The sequence below is a fragment of the Oryctolagus cuniculus genome, chromosome 8 (genome assembly GCF_051225735.1).
Source record: "Oryctolagus cuniculus isolate XC-2025 breed Fujian yellow rabbit chromosome 8, ASM5122573v1, whole genome shotgun sequence".
Lineage (NCBI taxonomy): Eukaryota > Metazoa > Chordata > Mammalia > Lagomorpha > Leporidae > Oryctolagus > Oryctolagus cuniculus.
The window spans coordinates 96,369,563-96,386,946 of record NC_142874.1 but is presented as its reverse complement, the minus strand read 5'-3'; the positions used below and the strand labels follow the sequence as shown (position 1 = coordinate 96,386,946).

Sequence of the window (17,384 nt, the reverse complement as noted above, 5' to 3'; positions counted from 1 at the left end):
TAATCCTTTATGTTCCTATGGATATCATTACCGTGAAGTTTTTTGGCTTTAAATTGTTTTTAAGTTTTTATTTACTTATATGAGAGGCCAAGAAACACACAGAGAGACAAACGATAGAACTCCAAACTGTTGGTCCACTCCCAGTGCAACAGCCAGAGCTGGGCCAAGCCAAAGCCAGAACCTAGGAACTCAAACCAGGTCTCCCACATGGGTGGCAAGGATCCATGTAGTTGAGCCATCAACTGCTGCCCCCAAGGTGTGCATTAGCAGAAACCTGGAATTGGCAGCACAGGCAAAACTCAAACCCAGGCACTCTGATATGGGATGCAGGCATCTTGTTTCTTGCTTTTTTTTTTTTTTTAAGATTTTATTTATTTATTTGAGAGGTAGAGTTATAGACAGTGAGAGAGACAGAGAAACAAGTCTTCTATCCGCTGGTTCATTCCCCAAATGGCTGCAATGGCCGCAGCTGAGCCGATCCGAAGCTAGAAGCCTTGGGCTTCTTCCAGGTCTCCTGCGTGGATGTAGGGGCCCAAGCACTTGGACCACCTTCTACTGCTTTCCCAGGCCATTGCAGAGAACTGGATCAGAATGGGATCAGCTAAGGCTAGAATCGCTGCCCATGTGGGATGCCTGTGCCAACTGGGAAGTGAACCAGCAGATGGAAGCTCGCGCGCTTGCTCTCTCTCTCTCTCTCTCTCCCCCCTCTATGTCTCTCCCCCTTGCCAGCTTCCTCCCTCTAACTCTTTCAAATAAATAAAATAAATCTTAAAAAAAAAAAATAACAACGGATAAGAGGAAGAGGGAGAGGAAAGGAAAATAACGGGCGAAACTCATTAAGCATGCTCTGAATATTCTACACTGAAACTTCTTCCTAAAGAAAACTGCCAACATCATGTTTGAGTCTTCCATGTGGGCTTTGCTGCCAGCTGCCTCCGGGACAGTGCTGCAACTTGGGGTCTGGGAGAAGAAATGTCCCTTCCCAGCACTCCAGCAACAGCTCCGAAACTGCTGCAGAGAACCGAGCTGCAGAGAACAAGTCTCTCCCCGGCAAAGGCGGAGCCAGGGTTGGAGGCCAAGTAGGAGGCTCAGTCTAACAGAGGCTAGAAGGAAGAGCCACAGTGGCAGGGGGCTTGGTTTTCTGAAGGGGAGGCTGGTTTGCTGTGGTTAAGGCAGGGTCTGCAGTTAGATCCAGCTGACGACACAGAACAGTCCCAGACAACTGGGGCAAAGGAACAAAACGCTGAGTTCTTCCATTGTGCCTGTCAAATAAATAACAAGCTTCCATCCCTAGATGATGCTAATTGTTCGCATACTAATTGCAGTGCGAGAAGCACTCTTTAAAGAGATTTTTTTCATTTTTAGAGCTTTCACATTCAAAAACAAACTGGCATTTGGAGATTAATAAAAAAAAAAAAAAACCCATGAAGGATGAAATAGGCTACATTTTTTTTTCTTGTAAGCTGAGAGCAGTAGCTTCAAGTGCTGTGAAATCAATCACCACTCTGTGCCACTTCAGGCCTCCTCCCAAAAGCCATGGGGTAGAGAAGCTGTGTCTTCCCCAGACAGAAAGCCAGAGCTGCTCGCCCTGCACTGAGTGACACAATCACTGCAATTTTTCTTTTAAAGATTCACTGTATGTATTTGAAAGGCAGAGTGACAGAGAGAGAGAGAAAGAGATCTTCCATCTGCTGGTTCACTCCCCAAATGGCTGCAACGGCTGGGGCTAGACCAGGCCAAAGCAAGAAGCCCAGAACTCCTGGGTCTCCCATGTGGGCTGCAGAAGCCTAAGTACTAGGGCCGTCTTCTGCTGGTTTCCCAAGTGCATTAGCAAGGAGCTGGATCAGAAGAGGAGCAGCCAGGATTCAAACAGGAGATGCCAACAACACAAGCTGCAGCTTAACGCACCACACCACAAGGCCAGCCACTGCAGGACTTTTTTTTTAATTACTAATTCCACTTATCCCATCCTGGATGAATGTACAGAATCAGATCTCCCAGTGGGAAGACTCAAGTTTCCTAACTTACTAATCAAGTTGCTATTATCTATAAAGGGGTGAAGTATCAACTAGACCTTCAGAAGTCACCCACAGTTAGTGAGAGGGACTTTCATGCACGAATACACATGAGAGCTAAAAACGCATACAAGGAGCAATTTCAAACAATACCTTGCCCATCAAGATTCAAAAACATCTGGGAATGGGCCTGGCACAGCAGTTAAGTTCTGCTTGGCATGCCCACATCCCATATCAGAGTCCCAGGGTTCAAGTCCTGGCTCCTATTTGGACCAAACTTCTTGCTAATGCAATCTAAGAGGCAGCACATGATTGCACCAGTGTTCCTGCCACACACATGAGTTCCTGGCTTTGACCTGGCCCACCCTCAGCTGTTGCAGACATTTAAGGAGTCAACCAGTGGCCGGTATAGTGGGTAAAGCTGCCACCTGCAGTGCTGTCATCCCATATGGGCTCCAGTTCAAGACCCGGCTGGTCCCGCTCTCTGCTACGGCCTGGGAAAGCAGCAGAAGATGGCCCAAATCCTTGGACCCCTTCACCCGCATGGGAGACCCAAAGGAAGTTGGCTCCAGGCTTCAGATCGGCCCAGCTCCAGCCGTTGCAGCCATTTGGGGAGTGAACCAGCAGATGGAAGACCTCTCTCTCTGCCTCTATGTAACTCTGCCTTTCAAATAAATAAATAAATCTTTTTTAAAAAGTTAATAAAAAGGAGTCAACCAGTAGATGGAAGATCTCTCCCTCCCCTTCCCTCCTTCCTTTCTTCCCTTCTGTCCTTTCTCTCTCGCTCTCTCTTCCTTTTCAAATAAATGGTTTTCTTTATTTAAAAAAATGTAAGCAGATCTCTTTTTTCAAGCAAAATTCTTCATGGTATCCCAAAAGATCAAACTTAATGGTCTGACTTCTCCAGAGGAGAGGTCAGAAGTGTATCTGCTCAGCACTCTCACCCACACACCCCCAAGCCCACCCACTCACACCTCAAGGAAGCCTAGCATTGCCAGCAGCACCGTGTGGAAACCATTTGACCACAGCAAGGCAATTAAGTGAAGAAATACATGGTACTAAATCTAAACTCGTGTAATTAACTGAAGGGTTAGGGCATCTGATTAGCACTAAGCCTAGGGAGATGGGCATAACAGACGCCCACTCAAAAAGAGGTGAGGTTTCATTTCACTAGAAATTCAGTCTGAGCAACCCCAGCCAGCAATGTTCCTGGCAGCCAGCGGAAGCCATGCGCAGGTTGGCCTGGGTTAATAACTAATATTTGCATGGAGAGTTTACCTTTTACCAGGCACTTTCATATGTAGGATCTCATTTAGTACTGGACACTAAATTATTTTCCCAGTTTCATAGGTGAGCAACTGAGCGCCGTTCTCTAATCTGTGAGAGTGATTTACTCCAAGTGGAATCCACGTGACAGCAGAGGTCCCTGCCTCCGGGCCCAGCACTGCCTAGAAAATGATCGGAGAATTGGAGAGTAACAGCCCGCTGCACTCTGGATATTGGGATGAGCCTGTGAAAAATGTCTTCCATTCTGGTTGCTACCTTAATGGCGGTGCAGCCAAGTGGGACCACAGGCAATGCACCAGGACTAGGGCTAAAAACAATCTAGACACAGTATATAAAGAACCCACGGACAAACCAGGAGCTCTTAAAGATGGAAAACAGAAGGTCAGGAGTGACCTAACGGCTAACTTTAAATACAAAGGACAATGGGGAAGGAGGTCAGTCTTACTTTACATCACTCAGGAGTAACTTAGGCCCTACCCGTTCTCCTTCCTGAGACTTTCCATCCTAATGCCATTCAGGTGAGACCAAGGGAGGCAGGCCTCTGTGCCAGGACACACCGGGAGCCGTGCTCGGGACGCCCAGAGCAGAGTAATCAAGTGAGAAAGGAGACCTCATGGGGCTGTGAGGCTTCTGGCACATCTGCAGGCAGAAATGTCAGACAGCCACAGAAGGAAGGGCAGGGTGCTACAGGGAGATTAATGAAGTAAGTTGTTAGGAATCACAGAAGAGGCAGGCATTTGGCCTAAGGCACTGGTTGGGATGTCCATGTGCCCAGGTTCAAGGCCCAGCGCAGGCTCCCAATTCCAGCTTCCTGCTGATGTAGACCCTAACAGGCAGCAGTGATGGCTCAAGTAACTGGGTCCCTGCCACTCACGTGGGAGACCTGGATTGAGTTCCTTGTTCCCAGCTTCATCCTCCTCCAGCACCAGCCGCTGTGGGCATTTGGGAAGTGAACTGGCAGACTGGGGATTTCCATCTCTCAAATTTATTTAAAAAAATTTTTTTTTTCAAAGATTGATGCAAACCAAGAATTCCACTGTCAAGGAAGGCAGCTACAAATAAGGAAAGGGGAAAAAACTATAATAAACCCTTTGATATTAAGAATATGAGGTATCGCTGTGAACTTATGCTTTAAGACACATAGACAGATACAGAACCAGAGATGCAAATGTGAATACTCATATACATATACATACTCACTCCATAGTTCTGTCCAGTGAGAAAACCCAGGACAGTGACACTCGAGCAGCAAAGAGCACACCAAGCAACCAGATCTTGGTTTCTAATTACTATTTTCAAAGAACCAAGGCTCCTTGGAGAAATGACTGATGCTAAACAACGACCTAGGGAAATTACAAGATGAGCCTGGAACAACTTGTTCTGCCAGAAAGCAAGGAAGTCCTCAGATACGGATGGGAGTCAAAAGGCACAGAGTCAGCATGGAAGGACTGCCACTGGCCAGACCCACAACCCTCTCCACCAACGTAGTTGACAAGAGCACAGACTAACACACAGGAGACAAGGAGGCCGTCCGTTCCCACTGATGCCATTAATTGAAAATCTGAGGACGAATGGGCTGTTGACACAGTCTTGACGTAACTTGTCACAAAGCATTTACAAGTCTCCAGAGAGACAAGAGTGACCGTATGGTGGAGAAGCTTGGCAGCCAATGCCTAAACCAAGTGACCATCCTCACGAGCCCTACAGATTGGATGACTGGATGGGGGTCATGTGACAGTGGTAACCGGGACAGAGAGAAATCAGCGCCCTCTGATGGGATACGTTGGGGAAAACCCAACACCACTATGTGCTGTTGCTGCCAGAGAGACACAATTTGAATCGAAGCTTCAGGAAGTGGCAGACAAGCCCAAATTGAGGGACAAAAGAACTAGCTCATACTCTTCAAATGTGTCAAGACCATGACAGCAAGGGGCTGACACAGACTAAAAAGATAGAACGAAACATAATGTGTGGTTCTGACCTGGATTCTGACCTGGTTTCAAAAACACAATAGGAGTAACTGGGAAACTCAAATGAGGCCTATGGAATGGATGTGGCTGATGTCTCAATGGTGATTTCCTGGCTTTGACGGCTGTGTTGTGGTTATCTAAGAGCACTACCTAGTTTACAGGATATAGACACGGAAGCGTTTGTGTGATGTCCATCATGCCAGGAACTTTTTCCTCAAGTGCTACAGGATAAAAACAAGTTCTTTGTACCACTGCAATTTTTCTGTGGGTTTGAGACTGTTCCAAAATAAAAACAAGAAAATCAACAACAGTAAATTAGGAGGATGACAGCTCCCGGGAGAGAGGTTGGCAGGATGTTACAGAGGAAATCGCTTCACCAGCTAGGAGGTTAGAGATGACTCCCCCGTACTTTCCGTCGTGTCTGTAATTTGCTCCTTCAACATTTATTAGACACCTACAGTGTTTCAGACAAACTGCAAGGCACCGGGCTTAAAAAGAAGACAGAGACACAATCCCCACACTTGAGGCCCTTACAGTCCAGTTGAGCAGATGATTCAGAGGCCTGAAGTTAGAAATCTTCAGACAGTCACCAGAGTACGGACAGAAAACATATGACTCAGCCATGCTGTCCTTAATACCCCCTTTTCATTTATGAATTTTCAGTATAGTACATACTAACTTTTATTCTATCATATCTCTAAGAACATCTCCATCCTAACGTTTCTGTAACTTGTGGGTGGTGTTAATTGTGGCATATGCAAAAACTTTATCACTTTTCAATTATGAACAGATGTAAATGACTTACTTGATGTTTTATTTTAGAATAACAAGCATCTTCTAAAATAAGATCCCAACCAAGAAGCTAGGGCTATAGTTACAGAAGAGACCTAATCCTAAAGCAAACCCTGATGCTCATCAATAGCTCAAAAGTCATTCCATGTCTCTGTACTCCAATTTCTTCATCTCTCACAAAAAATATCATTATATGACTCTAAGAGACTTTAAGATGCTTGTAAGAAACACATAATCCATAAACTTGGTAGAGCTCTGTTAAAAATGCACATAGCTTTGCCTTTTGCCGGAAAGTTCCTATTATTGTGGACATTAGGGCCAAGTGATCCAGCTCCATGAGCTCACCTTGGCAATTTTCTGGTGGGTGGAACATGATTTGACTTTCCAGCTTTTCCCCATTGGCTTCTTTTCAATTAACAAGTGAGAATGTTCGGCGCCTTCTTCCCAACCCACAGAGAGAGGCCAGAGCAGAAAGTCGGCATTCAACGGCCTCCCCAGAGATTGTACACCTTTCTTAAGCTTTTTTTCACATGACACTTTCATAACCATATTTAGCTTTCTTTCTACCATCTCCCTGTAATTCAAAAGGCAATTTAGACTCCCATATGGTTGCCATCGAAGCTAACAGATGTCTAGCAAATTAAAACAAAAATTATGACTTATAAACTGCTGATGTATCATCATCCCAGAACATCTTGCAATTTATACTGAATCATAAGATAAGGCTTCCGACTTGATGCCCCCCCAAGGTTCCTTAAATCTCGCTCCTTGCTGAATTCAAGCCCCGAGGAAGTAAATTAGAAGCAACATCCTGCCATCAACCCTGGATGAACCTCCAGTGGAAGACACAGTATAATATCTGAAAGCATATCTAACGTGAAATTTGGCCTCAAGTATTCCAAGGCTGTTCTAATCCTTCTACAGCAAAAAGAACAGAAAAATGACTTCCTTCTCCCAAGTCAATCAAGGCTTCCACTGATCCATGTGTGTTTTTTCCTAAGTCATGATAAAACCTATTGAATCCATCTGCCTCGTCTGCTTGGCAGATCTGAAGGACATTTCCATCACCTGGCAGTAATGAGGCCTGAGGCCTCCTTGGAGTTCTACACCCAGGATGGAAATAGTATGGCATCTGAGGATAATAACAATAATGATATCCACCATTTGCTAAATCATGAGGCATCCTTGAAACTACAACTCCATTACATAATGCCATCCCTCCTTTAGAAAAAAAATTAATGCACCAGACTGTATTTTCCAAAAATGGTCACGATCTACATCACCTTCTGCTATAATATGACTTTGACATTTCCCACCTTGAAACTGATCAGGCTCCATGAGAGTTTTAATCAACAGAACAGATGAAACTGACACTGTGCCAGATCCAGGTATAACTTCACCTGGAAGTTGCTTCTTCCAGTGTCAGAGACAAGAAGGAGGCACATGCAGGCGCTCCAGCCAACAAGGCTGGCTGAGCTGTCAGTGGACGTTGGCTGCCAGTCACATGAGGGCGCATCTGGCCCTAGGGAACTCTGCAATAACTCCAGCCCTGGCCGCATCGCACTGCAATTGCACAGGAGACCCAAGTGAGGATCCTCCCCATGAGCCTGGTCAAGTCCCAGAACTGTGAGCTGTGATATAAAGTTTTGGGGTTGCTTGTTATGCAGCAATAAAGTAGCGAGAATCCTGGGATCAGCTGACTTGTCTAGAAACAGCAAAGTATCAGTGCCAGATTCCAAGAGTCCTGAGCTAAACATCTATTAATGGTGGGTGATGGGATGTGAGGATTCAAGACCCAAAAGGATAGATGTTAAAGTAAAACTCTCTCCTCCCTTCTCTACTCCTGAGTAGTCTTAGGGTTTCCAAGAAACGTCCTGGCATGGTGATACCCGCAATAAAATCAGTTCCCTCTCTCTTAAGTTGTTTTGATAAAAAAAAAAAAAATAGGGAAAACAAGGCCTTCCCCACCATCTCGTGATAACTAATGAGAAAGGAATCTGTACAAGTTGTTGACGTTGCTACTCAGAATACCATTACAAGTGTTGTACAAAAAGATTTGGATCTTACACACGAAAGTGTAATCCTAATGATAAAAATACATTTACTAGATCACATTCATCGTGGGGAGAGAAGCATGCATACCATACCCTACCTATTGAAAGGGCAAGAAGAAATCAGTGAAAGCTTTTTTAAACAAAGTATCTTGGAGAATAAACCACAGTAATAAAGTTGGGTCTTAGAAGTCTCAATAAGAGAAAGAGTCTGTAATTTTGCAAGAGGCCCAGTATCTGCTATTTCCATTCTATATTAATGCTCATCTTTTGTATTTTTCTTCCCCAGCGTATCAAAACCAGACAGACCCAGTCTTTGTCCGAAGCTGAGAAGAAGTCTGCAACTCGTCCAGCTCCTCCTTTTTCACAGCTGAGAACAGAAGCCCAGGGCAATTAACTGCCGCACAAACTGCTGCTCAGCGAGGGAACCAAACCCCTAGGGCTGGTGCCGCCATATGTTCCATGGTATTTTATCAGAACTTACCAGAACTATCCCTCCCAGCATCTTCAGTGTATCTCAAATGTATTCCAACAGTTCAGTGTGAGAATAAAACGTCAGGAAACCATAGTCTCTGTTAGTAATCTCTCTTGGCACCTGTAGGGGAGCAGCACCAATCCTGCCGCTTTTGACAATCACAGGCAGGTGGCAACTCTGTAGAGAGCAGAGGTTTGCAGCTCTGCAGAAGCAGGTAACCAAGTTCTTGACCCCAGTTCTTCAGTCACTAACACCTTAGTCTGAATTACTTTAACCAAATAACACAGCTGTTTTCCTACTGATCAGCACTAGAGACTACAGCACGGATAACCTGGGAAATTTAGATGTGGGGTAATTTGAGGGCAGGGAGAAGAAAAGGAGAGGTATGAGGGGGTATCTGAAAGAGAGGCTTTAGGTACAAAAAGGAGGGGGAGTGTGCATAGAAAGCAGGGTCAAAGGATGGGGTCCCGCATAAGGTCGGCACCTGAGGTGGTTGGTTTAGTTCCCCAGCCTTGCTCTTTTCCCAGGCTTCCCATAAAAGTTCCATCTGCCCCTTTGAAGACTTTCTCCATCTGCCAACACATTCTGGAACTCTCCATGCAACACCCTGCGATTCTTCAGAGCCTTCCACAACTCCAGAGGCTCTGCAGCAACCTAACGTGGAGAAAGGGCTACCTTTGCCCCTGTGCACTTTACAAAATGACACCAACCTGGCGGCAGAACGGGCCCATATCCTTTTATTTCTTTGCTAGTCTCTGCAATGAAACTGCACAGAAAGCCCCCCTGGGTGCTTTTTGTTGCCTGGCAGCTGAAATGCGCAACTTTGTTAAGTGTTCAAGTAGAAGCAAGAGGCCTGGAGTCATTACCCCAAAAAGGGCCAATCCCAACTCAGTAGCCTCTGCCTCTCAAAGTCACCAACTTTCAAGTTCAAAAAAAAAAAAAAAAGAAGAAGAAGCCATGATATCTCAGAAATGTACCCACCACTTACAAACATTTCCCGAAAGGGCAAGGGTCTGGATCCAGAAGAAGTAAAGATAGAGAAGAGTGGCACAGTAATCACATATAACCACTGGCAAAAAATCAAACTGCCTGTGAAGGACTGGACAGGATACCTACTCCCACCTCCCCTCCTCATTTCTGAGTCCAGAGGACAGACCATGCCTACACACAAACTGAGCTCCAATCCCTTCCATTGCCTCTCACAAAACATGTGTGACCAATGCAAGACGCTCCTGGAGAAAAGAGAAAATAAAACAATCTGGTACAATATGGTAGGAAATGCGTGTCTGTGTGTGTGTGTGTGTGTGTGTACACATACATACAGAGCTGTGGAGACGACTACTCTCACAGATGCGTATATTTACAGCAAACAGCTCAAATTCAAGGAGAATCCACACTAAATACACCGTGTGTTCATGCTGCTGTGGCTCATTTTCAACCGCGCAGTTGGATCATTGTTCACCTCACAAGGGAGGGCAACTTGGAGAACCCCCCTCCACCCCGAGGGACACCATCTTTACCTCCCCCCACCCGGGGAGGGGGCTGCCCAGGGAGGAGAGGATGGCACGGGATGATCCGGCGAGGAACAACAACACGGTCTTCCAGCCAGCGTTTCTCCCCTAGTCCTACAGAACTCTTTGTCTGGTTGCTGAACACGTTTGCGAGATCAGGAGAAAGAATCAAAACAAAACAAAAGAGTAGGCGTCCCAGCCTCATTACAATAGGTGCCCAGCACAAGGTAGCGCCAAGCCGAGCAGGGCTCTGGTCTGGCGTTCAAACATCCGCTCTCGCAGTGCCTCCCAGAAACCGAATCTCGCACACCTCCTCTGCTGCATCTCCCCAAGGTCCCCCAACCTCCAGGAAAAAATAAATAAAAAAGGCCGGCTCCGTGTCACTCCTCTAAAAAGGAAGGCGTGAGGCGCGAGCCCAAGGAAGCGTCTGTGGCCGAGGACTTGTTATGATGCCGACAATGATATATATAGAAATCAGTCCCTGCTCCCCGCAAGCCCACTGGCCGGTCAGTCCATTACGCAAAAGACCGCTTCCCAGCCGAGGGGCAAGAGCGCGCAGGAAGCGTTATTTACGTGCACCGTCCAGAGCCCTACACACCACGGCATCTGCATCCCACACAAAGCCCGAGATGGTGCAAGGAGACACACGCTGAGCATGGCACAGACCAGCCGCGGAAACACGGAGCCCAGCCCTCGGCCAATCAGAGCCCAGCGAGAAGGTGGACCCCCAGGCCGGCTCTGCCCGGTGAGCCTCCCCCATTATGACACCACGCTCTGCCCGACATCCGTATCCCACGGGGAGCGAATCCGATTCGTGTAGCTGCTCATTTCTCAAACTGCACAGCCCTTCCTCTCATCTGCAGCCCTGCGATCGTTCTTTAAAAAGCCACCCACCACGGCCTGGGTGCCCCCTTCCCGGCTCAGTTTTTTTTTTTCTTTTCCCCCTCTTCCCATTCCCAGGAAGGATTAAACGCGTCCCTCTCCGACGCGCACCCTGGGAAGGCGGAAGGCTAATGCCTGTCCCCGGCTCGAGCAAGCGCCCCCAGGGCTGAGAAAAGTAAAGGCGGCGAGCAGCTCGGGGGAAATCGCCGCGAAACCCATCAGCCACAGTAGTTGGAATCCCAGGAGCGCTCCAACTTACCCAGAATATGACATTGAAGCCAAAAATGAAGTACTTGATGCAACAACTGACTTCAGGACCCTTGTAGTGCTTCCCGGACATCCTCTGGGTTCATGAAGACACTTGCCCCGGCTGCCCGACTTTGGAGCCCCGGAGCGGCCCGGCAGGGAGGGAGCGGGGGCTCGGGGCCGCAGCGCGGGCGGCCCGGGCTCAGCCGTGCGGGGACCGGCAGCAGGAGAGCGGCTCCCGCACCTCCAGCGGCTCGCGCGCCGAGGCCGCCAGAGCCGGGGTCGCGTCGAGCAAGCGAAGAAGCCGCGCGCTGCAAGCCCGAGGCTTCCGAGGCTGGCCGCGTCCACAAGGCGAGCGCCTGCGTCCGCGCGCCAGGCGGTCGGGTGCGGAGGTCCGTCCCCGGGCTTCGGGCAAACGCGGCCGCGGCAGATGCTGGCGGAGACGCGGCTCGCGCGCCCTCCCGCCCCTCGCCCCGCCCGCCGCTCGCCCCGCCCGCGCCGCCCGCAGCTCCGCCCGCCGCCCGCCGCCCGCCGCCCGAGCCTTGGCGAGGCGCGCGCGCGCGCACGGGCTGGGGCGCTCCCGGGCGGGCGGCCGTGGCACCACGTAGCCGCCGCCTCTTTCTACCGCTCCCCGCCCCTTCTCCGGCCAGCTCCGAGCGCCCCGGCCGGCGAGCCCTGCTGCGGGGTAGGTGGGATGGGCGCCCGGCGAGCGCGCCCATTGGGAAAGCAGCCTGGCGAAGGGGCCGGGATTGATGAGCGGAGAGTGCCTGTCGCCGCCGCATTTGCACACAGCACTGGATGGAGGGACGCCTGCACCCCTTCCGGGTGTGACCACACTCACGCCCCCTCGTATGCCCGGACTGTGTGGCGAGAGGCGAGGCTAGGCCACTGCGCAGCAGAGGAGCGAGGTCGTGGATTTCGCTGAGCTCGGGGTTAGGCTGTTGGGAAGGGAGAGAGAATCTGAGATCACCGGCCTTGTGAAAGAAGGGCTCCCTGTGTGACTCCAACCCGTCCTGCCCACCTGCATGAGGAGACGGGACATTCACCCCGAAATGGGGACGATGACGGACAAATGGCCCAAAGGAGCCTTGACCCAGGATTAGGGGCCTCTTCCCGGGGTCTGCTGCAACAGCACAAACCGCCCCCCGAGAATGGTGCCCAAGGAACTTAACCGCTTCCTGCCTCTGGGAAGGAATCCAGAAGGGGTTCCAGGGACAGTCTTGTGGGGAATCTGAATTGGGTTTATAGGTCACGAACCATGAAGGTGTTGGCCCCAGAGAAATGTGATGGAGCGTGTGGCTGAGCAGGTGTGTCCCTTCATTACCCACCACCCTCCTGGAACATTGTCTGAGGTGCTGGCATAGCAGGTACAAATATTCCCTGGAAAGAAGAGGGAAAACTGCTCAGAACTGTAAACATCCATGGATTTTTTTTTTTTCTAAACGCTTCACACAGCTGGAAAGAGAGATGGGAGAGGGAAAAAATTCCAGCACCGCCCTGTGCAACCTGATGCCAGACACAGAAATCTTCCTGTTTAGGAAGTTCCCTGGCTGAGTTTAAGAGCCACTGGCATAGAAATTGGCATGGCAAGAAGTTGCTTTTTCCTGCAATCAACGACCCTTTGAGATGGTTCTTGGCCTTCAAGGTGACAGAGGCTGAATTGAGGTCACAGATATGAACAGGATACCCACCAAGCTGGGTACCACACAAGCAATGCCCGTGGCTAACAGTGACTTCAGCGCTTTGGATACAATAACCCTCTCTCCCTCAAAAGTACCCCCTAGCCACCTGAAATGCAGACCATCTACCTCCTGCCTGATGGCCTTCAAAAGGAAGGGCTTTCACTGGTGGATTTCCCTCTTTACAGAAAGCACGGACTAGCTTTACCTAAGCCTTTTCGGGCTGTGCTGTAATTCTTCGTATATAAATAGAACAGTTGCTGCAGGAATACGGGTAAGTCAGAGGAAAGGTCTGTCTTAAGTTGATGTGACACATTTCAGAAAACAGCTAAAAATTAGATCCAATTGATGACTCAGTTGATTCCTAAATGTGATTTATCTTTGAAATAAAAATGAACAGATATCCCATATACCCATGTGCTCATACACCCAAACCCCTCCCCCATCCTCAAGCACAAGGGTACATTCACTGCATTGACGAGCCAGCACTGACACATCATTATCACCTGAGAACCACTGTGGACATTAGGGGTCACTCGGGGTTGCACATTCTATAGCATGCTCGCACCATTAAAATACCCTGCAGAGAATTTTCACTGCCATAAAATTCCTCTTAGGTCTGCTGATTTCATCCGTCACTCCCCACCAACTACTGATGTTTTACTGTCTTCATGGTTTTGTCTTTTCCAAAATGCCAAATAGAAGGAATCACACAGTATATAGTCTTCCTCTCAATTTTGAACCAAAAACTGCTCTTAAAAATGTCTTGAAAGGGGGCTGGCGTTGTGGCACAGTCTGCCGCTTGCAAAGCCAGGCATCCCGTATCGGAGTTTGAGTCCTGGCTTTCCACTTCCATTCCAGCTCCCTACTAATGTGCCTGGGAGACCAGCAGGTGATGGCCTGAGTGCTTGGGCCTCCGCATCCATGTGCAGGCATGGAATTCCTAGCTCCTGGCTCCAGCCTTCCCCTGCTCAAGCTATTGCTGACATGTGGGGAGTGAACCAACAGATGGAAGATCTTTCTCTCTCATCTCCCTCTCTCTTTCAAATCAATATAAAATAAATCATGTTTTAAAAAAGTTTTAGAAAAAATGAACAGAGAAGGGAAAGTTCAGACACCACATTTGGAGAAGAGGGGGGAAATTAGTTGAATTCTCATTTCATGTAGCCAAAGAATCTCAATGATTGAGTATAAACAGAAAAACCACCTAAGAAATTGAAGTAGTAACACAAGGAGAAATCTAACCTCCTAATAAAGACATATCCACTAGTATCAGTGGTATAGATACAAAGGTAATGAGCACTGGATTGCCCAGGCATTGCTAGCATCCTCATGAAATGATACGGGCCATTTGGAAAGCATTTTGGCTGTATGTAGCAGGTCAGAGGGCCCCCTGCATTTTGACTCAGCAGTTCTATTTCTGGGAAGCTAGCCAAAGAAATACTCCAAAATATGGGAAAAGTTACATACTGCAAGTTGTACGTCATAGCATTACTGATGTTGAAGCTTGGCCACAGGTTACAGAACAAAGAGTAGGGGCTGCATCCAACACCTTGTAGTCACCTGGATCACAGTGCTCCCATTTCAGTACCTTGGCACCCATCATTCCTGGTCTCCTGCCTGGAACACTTTCCCTCCCCCTTGTCTGCAGAGGCACCCCCCCTTACTTATCCTTCAACACTTTTGTTCTTGTCTTAGGTTCCCCACACACCTCCTGCATTCTTCCATGTGAGTATGAAAAGGTTGCCTGTAATTACTTGTTTACCTGCCTGTCTCCCCCACTCCACTGTGACTCTTCAAGGGTGTGGTTCATCTCTTTGTAATCTCAGCATCACCAGTGTTCCGCACATGTTCCAGGTGCTTGGTAAATATTTATTAAGGAATGAATGAACCAGTTGCTCAAAGTTTTAACAGCTGTTAAGGATAATGAGCATTAAGGGTATGCGCCAATGTACGAACAGACTACAATGTCAATTTTTAAAGGCACTCTAGAGGTCTTCAAGAGCTCACAGATAATGTTTATTATGAAAAAAAACTATGGATTTCAAAATTTTCTGGCAGCAAAATAATTTTATCTTTTAATTTCACTTTTTTCCTCACAAACGTTTTGAAGTACTTCTGTATATGGAATTGTTTCCAGGTGATACTGTTGAATGAGAAAAAAAAAACAGGTGCAAAACAGCATATGTGGTAGGCTACCATTTTATAAAAGACTAAGTGTGTTGGGAAAAGAAGTTATATATGCACACCTTTACTTGTTAGTGGGTAGGCTATCTATGGAATAAAATAATCGATAACTGGTGTAGGGTAGAAGGGGGAGCAAACTGGAGGATAAAAAGATACTGGTAGGAAGAGATACCTGCTTTATTTTTTAATATATTATTTTGTTTTTTGTAATTTGTACCTTATATATTATACAACTGTTTGAGAAAATGAAGCACTCTACAAAATTGTACGCAATTCCATGAAAAAAACATTAGGAGTTCATTCTTACCACATAATAATAGCTATTAGATGGTGGGGCTATGAGTGATTCTGTTTTCATGTTTCTGGTTTCCAATTTTTTGAAGCTAAGTTTATTCATTTATTTTATTTATTTTGAAAGGCAGAGAGACAGGGAGAGAAACAGAAAGAGATATCTTATTTGCTGGCTTACTTCCCAAGTGCCTGAAACAGCCAGAGTTGAGTTAGGTCAAAATCAGGAGCCTGGAACTCAATCTGGGTCTCCTACATGGGTGACAGGGACCCAACTACTGGGCCATCAACACTGCCTCTTAGAGTGCACATTAGCAAGAAGATGGAATCAGGAGTCGAACCAGGACTCAAACCCAGCAACTCTAAATGGAACACAGGTATCTCACACTTGATCTTAGACAAAAGGCCGAGAAGCCATGGCACGCAGGTGTCTCGAGGGCCCATCTTTTTTTTTTTTTTTTTTTTTTTTTTTATTGACAGGTAGAGTTACAGACGGTGAGAGGGAGAGTCAGAGAGAGAGGTCTTCCTTCCATTGGTTCACCTCCAAAATGGCTGCTACGGCTGGAGCTACGCTGATCCGAAGCCAGGAGCCAGGTGCTTCCTCCTGGTCTCCCATGCGGGTGCAGGGCCCAAGCACTTGGGCCATCCTCCACTGCACTCCCGGGCCACAGCAGAGAGCTGGACTGGAAGAGGGGCAACCGGGACTAGAACCTGGCGCCCATAGGGGATGCCGGCAGCTCAGGCGGAGGATTAACCAAGTGAGCCATGGCACCGGCCCCTCAAGAGCCATCTTAACCCCTAAGCCAGACCCCTTTCCCCTCCAATTTTTGTGAATGTGATTATATGGCTTTTATAATTAAGGAGATAAAATTATAAATAAACACATTAACAAGTAACAAAGTCATTATTATGTATTTATTTTGCACATCTCCTTCACAACTCAATAAATTCTGGTCCATTTTAAGAAAAAAAAGGAGAGTAATTTCCTGCCTGGGGACTGCTATGGTCATCTCCTTTATAATTCCGAGCTTGAAAAACAGTTAATAAGTTTAATTACTGAAAAGTTAATCAGCCTTTCAAGTGGCAGTGAGAACAGGTAAAGCACATTCTTCTAACACTTGCCTAGCTGAACAGAGAGCTATGAAAACAGCACTGTAACCTAAGACACCAAATGTAATGAGCTCACCTGTTTCTGTCTCCATCTGATTCTTCCCACCCACTTTGTTGCCTCTCCTCTCTGTCTATTTAACTGTCTCCCTGCTCCTCAAGCCCTGTGTGTGTGTTTTTCTTTCTTCTCTGTAGCCAGCACTCCCACTTGTCCACCCTCCCCCACTGCCTCCTTTCTCCCAAAAAATCTGGAATGTTCCAGTGCCCTCTCCTCTTTAAGCAGCCACATGCTTCAGGAAGACTGGTCCTCTGTACTAGTCCCGTGGATCTCATTCCTCTCCCTAAGGCTTGGGTCGGGAATGGGCATGAGACCCAATTCTGCCCAATGACCTGTGAGGAGTTCTTGCTAGGACCTCGTTTTGCCCTTGGATGTGATGCCTGGATCCTCTACAGCCTGTAGTAAAGGGCCTACCAAGAACAGCAGAGTGAGAAGATGATAAGAATCCGGGCCTTGGCACCATTGTTGTACGGCTGACTTAACCAGCTTGAAGGTCATGCAACCTCAGGACTTCCTGTCAGATGAGACAACTCTCTGGGTTAAGACACTTAAGAGAGCTTTCTGGTTCATACAGCTCTACTGTCTTGATCTTTTGTGGTTCTCGCCCCAGCCCTTTATTGATTTGTTCTTCTTGAAACACCAACGTTTCCCCACTTCTTTCAGTGCCACCCTTCTATGTTTCCCTCCTCTCTTCCCCTATTGCCTGGGTCCCTCCTAAGCAACCTGAGGGGAGGGGGGGGCTTGCAGGTGTCTGAGAGCCCCACCCACCCTTTTCTCTCAGACTTTCTCAACCACAAAGTCTTCCCGCTGCAGGCCTTTTTGTATTTTGCAGCTGC

The 17,384-nt window shown here is 47.7% G+C and overlaps 1 protein-coding gene across 5 annotated transcripts in view; it reads right to left on the bottom strand.

Annotated features, from left to right (window-relative positions):
• TSPAN5 (tetraspanin 5) overlaps positions 1-11,710 on the bottom strand; it is a 201,263-nt gene extending 189,553 nt beyond the window's left edge. The window contains exon 1 of one of the 5 annotated variants that reach the window (XR_016212399.1): positions 11,243-11,675. Coding sequence is in view for 2 of the 5 variants with exons in the window: in XM_051820160.3 (XP_051676120.1) it covers positions 11,243-11,323 (81 nt within the window). In the remaining 3 variants the exon portion in view is untranslated. Of the gene's footprint in view, positions 1-8,424; positions 8,518-8,599; positions 8,865-11,242 lie in introns of those variants that run through there. The other 4 variants (XM_051820160.3, XM_089303074.1, XM_089303073.1 and 1 more) reach the window with 4 other exon arrangements.
• Between the last annotated feature and the right edge of the window lie 5,674 nt (positions 11,711-17,384).